Source organism: Dipodomys spectabilis, unplaced genomic scaffold (assembly GCF_019054845.1).
Source record: "Dipodomys spectabilis isolate Male_0828 unplaced genomic scaffold, ASM1905484v1 ptg000019l, whole genome shotgun sequence".
Classification (NCBI taxonomy): Eukaryota; Metazoa; Chordata; class Mammalia; order Rodentia; family Heteromyidae; genus Dipodomys; species Dipodomys spectabilis.
Window position 1 is genome coordinate 9,786,943 of NW_024870696.1, and position 5,474 is coordinate 9,792,416.

At 36.0% G+C, this 5,474-nt stretch overlaps 1 protein-coding gene across 1 annotated transcript; it reads right to left on the bottom strand.

Annotated features, from left to right (window-relative positions):
- Positions 1 to 314: 314 nt before the first annotated feature.
- Positions 315 to 1,253, bottom strand: LOC122103871 (olfactory receptor 14C36-like). The gene has a single exon (XM_042674561.1). The coding sequence runs from the start codon at positions 1,251 to 1,253 to the stop codon at positions 315 to 317; it is 939 nt and encodes a 312-aa protein (XP_042530495.1).
- Positions 1,254 to 5,474: the final 4,221 nt, after the last annotated feature.

Sequence of the window (5,474 nt, forward strand, 5' to 3'; positions counted from 1 at the left end):
CTTAAATTATATTTTAGTTTATCAAATAAAAATATTACTTTATTTAATTCTACCATTACACTTTATATGATGTGTCAGATTGTCATATTATATGACATATAATGCACAATTAAATAATTATTTTTAAGCATATGTATTTAGTTTTTGGATGACAAATGAAAAGTTTAGTAGAAAATAATCATAAGGTTGATTGCACAGGACTTAGTAGAATGATATTGGGATGGAGAGTAGACCATCACACACAGAACCCAAACACAATATTTAAAAATTCTATCTTACTCAATGACATCACAAGATAAATCTAGAATACATTGTTATAATTTTCCTAAATACAACATTCCTAATATTACTTTCCCTGCAGCTTCCTTTACCTGTTTGTTTCTTAGACTGTAAATGACAGGATTTAAGAAGGGTGGGACTATTGTGTAAAGTACAGACAAAATCATGTCCTGGAACATTTCAGATATTACTGGAGGTCTTAGGTACACAATTGAACCAGAAATAAGGAAAACAGACACTACAATAATGTGTGGTACACAGGTGGAAAAGGCTTTCCCACGCTCTTCTTTGACTGGGAACTTCAACACAGTTGAAAATATACGAACATATGATGTGACAATGAAGATAAAGCTACTGCCACCCATCCCCATGACACAAAGGAGATTGAGCAGTTTGTTGCTAAAGGTGTCTGAGCAAGACAGCTTCAGCAGAGAAGGGATATCACAAAAAAACTGATGGACCACATTAGACTGACAGAAAGACAGCCTGAATGTGTTGCCAGTGTGAAGAGCTGCATATGTGAGACCACAGAGTAGAGAAACCAGTGTGGACTTAACACAAAACTGGTGGCTCATGATAACAGGGTAATGGAGAGGCTGACAGATAGCCACATAGCGGTCATGCGCCATGATGATGAGGAACAGAATCTCCACACATGCACAAAAAACAACCAGAAAGACCTGAGTTGCACAGCCCACCACAGAAATGGCCCTGTTGTCAGTGAGAGTATTGACACAGGCATTGGGGACAGTGATGGAAATGTAACATATGTCTGTGATGGACAGATTTCTAAGAAAGAAGTACATGGGTGTGTGAAGGTTCTCGTCAATGGTAGTGACAGTGATGATGATAAAATTTCCTAAAAGGGTGGCCAGGTACATCATCAGGAGGAACATGGAAAGCAGGAGCCTGAGCTCCCACATCTCAGCAAAGCCTTCCAGAAGAAATTCAGTCACTAGGCTGACATTGACCATGCTCTGAAAATTTTGGTCATCTGGAAAACAGAAGGATGGAGAAGGTTACAATACTTGCTAACTAACTGAACATTTCCTTGTTTAATATAATTTGTTTTCATGTGTCAGCAAAGTATTTCTTCCTGGGATCCCTGTATATTTTTAACATGCCAGATGTTTGACTTATAAGCTTGTAAAGAAAAAAGACAGTTTAAGATTCTGATTGTAGGCATGGCTTATAAATTTCCACAACCATATCAGGCAGCTGAATTTCATTACATCACTGAAGATTAAATTAATTTTTTATAACCAATCATTTGATGTGGTGAGTTAGCTGAATTGGTCCAAAGAATGCAGAGAAAATTATCTAGTACAACATGTTAAACACATTACATGTATGTTAATATACTTAACACTATGTAGCCATATATTTATGCTTATATAAAATTGATTATATGCATTTATAATGTACAAACAAAATTTAAAGTGATGAACTTTTTATATTATATACATATTACATATACATTTCATATTCAATATTCATATACTACATATAGTATATATACTTAGGTAATGAGTAAGTGACAGACCAGGTAGATAATTACAAAGAGGGATGCAGAGGAACAGAGATAAAGAAATGTGCTCAGGCAATATCTGCCAAGTTTGAGATCTGCAGAGTAGACCAGTAGCTTCTAAAGTTGACACATATACATAAGAAATTCTTTATTATTTTATAATTATTAAAATGCTATGTAATGACATATATTACATTTAATATTATATATTACAATATATCATTATGTTATATAGTATATTATATGTGTTAGTATTAATAATATATTGATATATAACATGTAAATTCATGTATATATTAATACTCTATTACATATAATATATAATATGATATAACCATTATTGCTTAATGTTGTTCCAAATCAAAGCCAGGCAATAAGGTTTGTGATGAATAAGATTATATACTACTTTTAAACAATTAATTGTAATAAGGAAAGTTAGCAATAAAAACATAAATATAAAAACAAGGAAATGATGATAACTGAGAACAGGTATCAAAGAATAATAATCATATCCCAGCAACCCTGAGATATTCATGACAAGTCTTTCCCAATGATTATAGTAGCTGGTTCATTAGACATGATTTAAAGAGATGCTAAGGAGAGTTGTCTTGGTGGAATGAAAGGACAAAAACTAGTAGAGGAATCATGAAAATTTGACTATAACATATAAAGGTAATATATAGATGCCAAACTTGATCAGGTTGTATATAAAAATGCTTTTAAACCTAATAAGAAATGTACTCATTACCTTGCTCCTATAATTGTAACTCCTCTGTACAGTGTTTTCACAATAAAAAACTTATTAAAAATACTAAAATAAAATGAAACAGAGTCTGGAGGAAGATGGTGGAGGAGAAGCTAGAGGCTAAACAAGCTCTTACATAGATAGCAGTTTTAGTGTTCCAGTGAACAGTCCTAAGCTAGAGAATCACACCAAGTGTGCCATCAAAGTACAGAGAGTTTGGCCAGAGAAGGAAGATCCAGTCAAAGAGACAGATCGGAGCACTTGCCAGCAGCCATGGCTGAGGTGGCTGTGGAGGCAGCAATGGCTGCCATACCAACAGAGAAAGTCTGGGACAAAGGCACCAGACGTGGCATGTGAGTGGATTATACTCATTACCAGCAAGAACTGACAAAGAGCAGAAATCTTCATCCTGCTAATCGCAGACCAGGGATGGCCCAGGAACCAAGACCTTGTTACTCCTTCTCACAGAGCATTGTGGGAAGGCAGCTCCTCCCCCATTACTGGAGAAGATCTCCATCTTTAATACTGACAAAGGCCGGGCGGAGCAGCTAGCTCCAACCCAGTCCTTGGAAGAAAATATTTAGAGTCATTAGCAGGTAACAGGAACCTGACCTGACCTGCCAGGCTCAGCAACACCTAGGTGAAGTCACCCTGCCCAGGCAGCACAAGCTCCACCCCAGGAGGAGTGACTATCTTCACTGAGTAAACAGAGCCAGAGGCTGCCCTTCCCCACTGCAGCCTAGACAAAGGATTCAAACTCAGTAAAAATAAACCCTGAGAATGGCTCCAGGCTGAGCTTTTTCAGTGTTTCAGGAGCTAGCCCCTCAGGGAAAAGCTACTGATTGCTGATAGGCCTCAATCCTACCCAGAACTTAGACTCTTCACAGCAACACCAAACTAGAGGAAACAACCATCTCCTTCATTTGTGATACTCAAAGGAGATCGCCCTCCCACTGAACTAGCCTAGGAGGAGGATCACAAAGTCCTGGGTAAGGGAGAGGTGTCTGCCTGCTCAAACAAACTCTTAAGAAACTAGTCAAGTCCCAGGAAAACCAAACACCACAAGCAGACCAGAATCTCCACCAAAAAACTGGTTACGGACACAGGAGAGATAGAAGATCCCCCTCCAAAAATTTTTATTTTTAAAAATTTTTTCTTATACTTTTTTCTTATACTTCTTATTTTAGGTGTATATGTGTATGTGTGTGTCCTTTGTTTTTTTAAAAAAAATCTCGTTTGACCTTTTGGTCCTTTTTTTTCTTTTCTTCTTCTCTTTCTTTTCTTTTTTCTCTTTTTCTTTCTTTTTGCATGACTTAATAGCTGGTATGCTCATCTCCAGATATATACCTGTTGTCAATTATTAGACCTTATCCCCCATTGTGTACATACTTAATCCTGAAATTTATTACTTAATTCATAACCTCTTAGACTTAACTTCTTTAATAGTAGTATTATCTCTTTATACCTATATAATTTTCAAGTATTCCAATTTTAAGAATTCTTATTTATTATTTTTCGTTTCCTTTTTATCTCTCCCCTCCTTTCATCCTATCCGTTTGTTCTCTCAATATCATTTCATTATACTTACAGAATTTTAAGTGTTTAATTTTTTAAATTTAAATGTTTGTTTTTCCATTTTTCTTGTTTTCTAAATCTCTCTCCTATCATTCTGTCTAATCCATTTCCTTCTCTGAGATTAGGACTTGGTTAAATTCACTCTCCTTTTACCTCTCTAAATAACCTCGAATCCTATTTCCCCCCCAATTCTCCCTAAACCTAATAATTTCTGGTTTTCTGAATCCCTCTTTGATGTTCTTAGCCCTTCAATCCATAGTTGTTTGATGTTGAATTGATTGTATCTGTTGAAGTACATTGAATCTGCAGAACAAATCAACTAAGTGATTTAAGAATAAACAGTGAACACCAAATTAATGAAGTAAGAAGATCATACAAGATCTAAAACAAAGCTCCAACAACGAATTTGAACCCATCAAAGCCGACCAATTAGAAGGAAAAAACAACAACAACAACAAAAAAAACAAAATAGAAAGTCTTGACAGTAGGATAAACCATGAAGAAGATCGAATCTCAATACCAAATTTCAATTCAAACTCTACTACAAAGCCACAGTAATCAAAACAGCTTGTTACTGACTCAAGAAGAGACCTCAAGACCAATGAAATACAATTGAAAACCCAGAAATAAACCCACAGACCTATAGCCATCTAATCTTCGATAAGGGAGCTAAAAAAATAGAATGGAAGAAAGATAGCCTCTTCAGTAAATGGTGCTGGCAAAATTGGTTAATCACTTGTAGAAAACTAAAGCTAGATCCTTACGTATCACTCTGCACTAGAATCAACTCCAAATAGATCAAAGACCTCAAAGTCAGAGCAGACACTCTGAAAACATTACAGGATGGAATAGCAGAAACCCTAGGTCTCCTTGGCACCAGCCAAAATTTTCTTAATAGAGACCCAGAAACACAACAAATCAAAGAAAGTTTGGCAAATGGGATTGCATGAAGCTGCAGAGCTTCTGAATGGACATAGCTAGCAAATCCAATATAAAGCCCACGGATTGGGAGAAGATCTTCACTAGCCATACAACAGATAAGGGTCTCACATCTAAAATATACTTGGAACTCAAAAAACTAAATCCTTCAACAACAAATCCTCAAGGAAACAACTGTCCAATAAATAAGTGGACTAAAGACTTAGAGAAACTTCTCTGAAGAGGAAATAAGAATAGCCAATAGACTAGCCATGGAAGAAATGCAAATCAAAACAACATTGAGATAGCACCTCACCCCAGTTAGAATGGCAAAAATCAAGAACTCTAGTAACAACAGATGCTGGAGGAGATGTGGACAGAAGGGAATCTTACTGCATTGTTGGTGGGAGTGTAAACTTGTTCAACTAC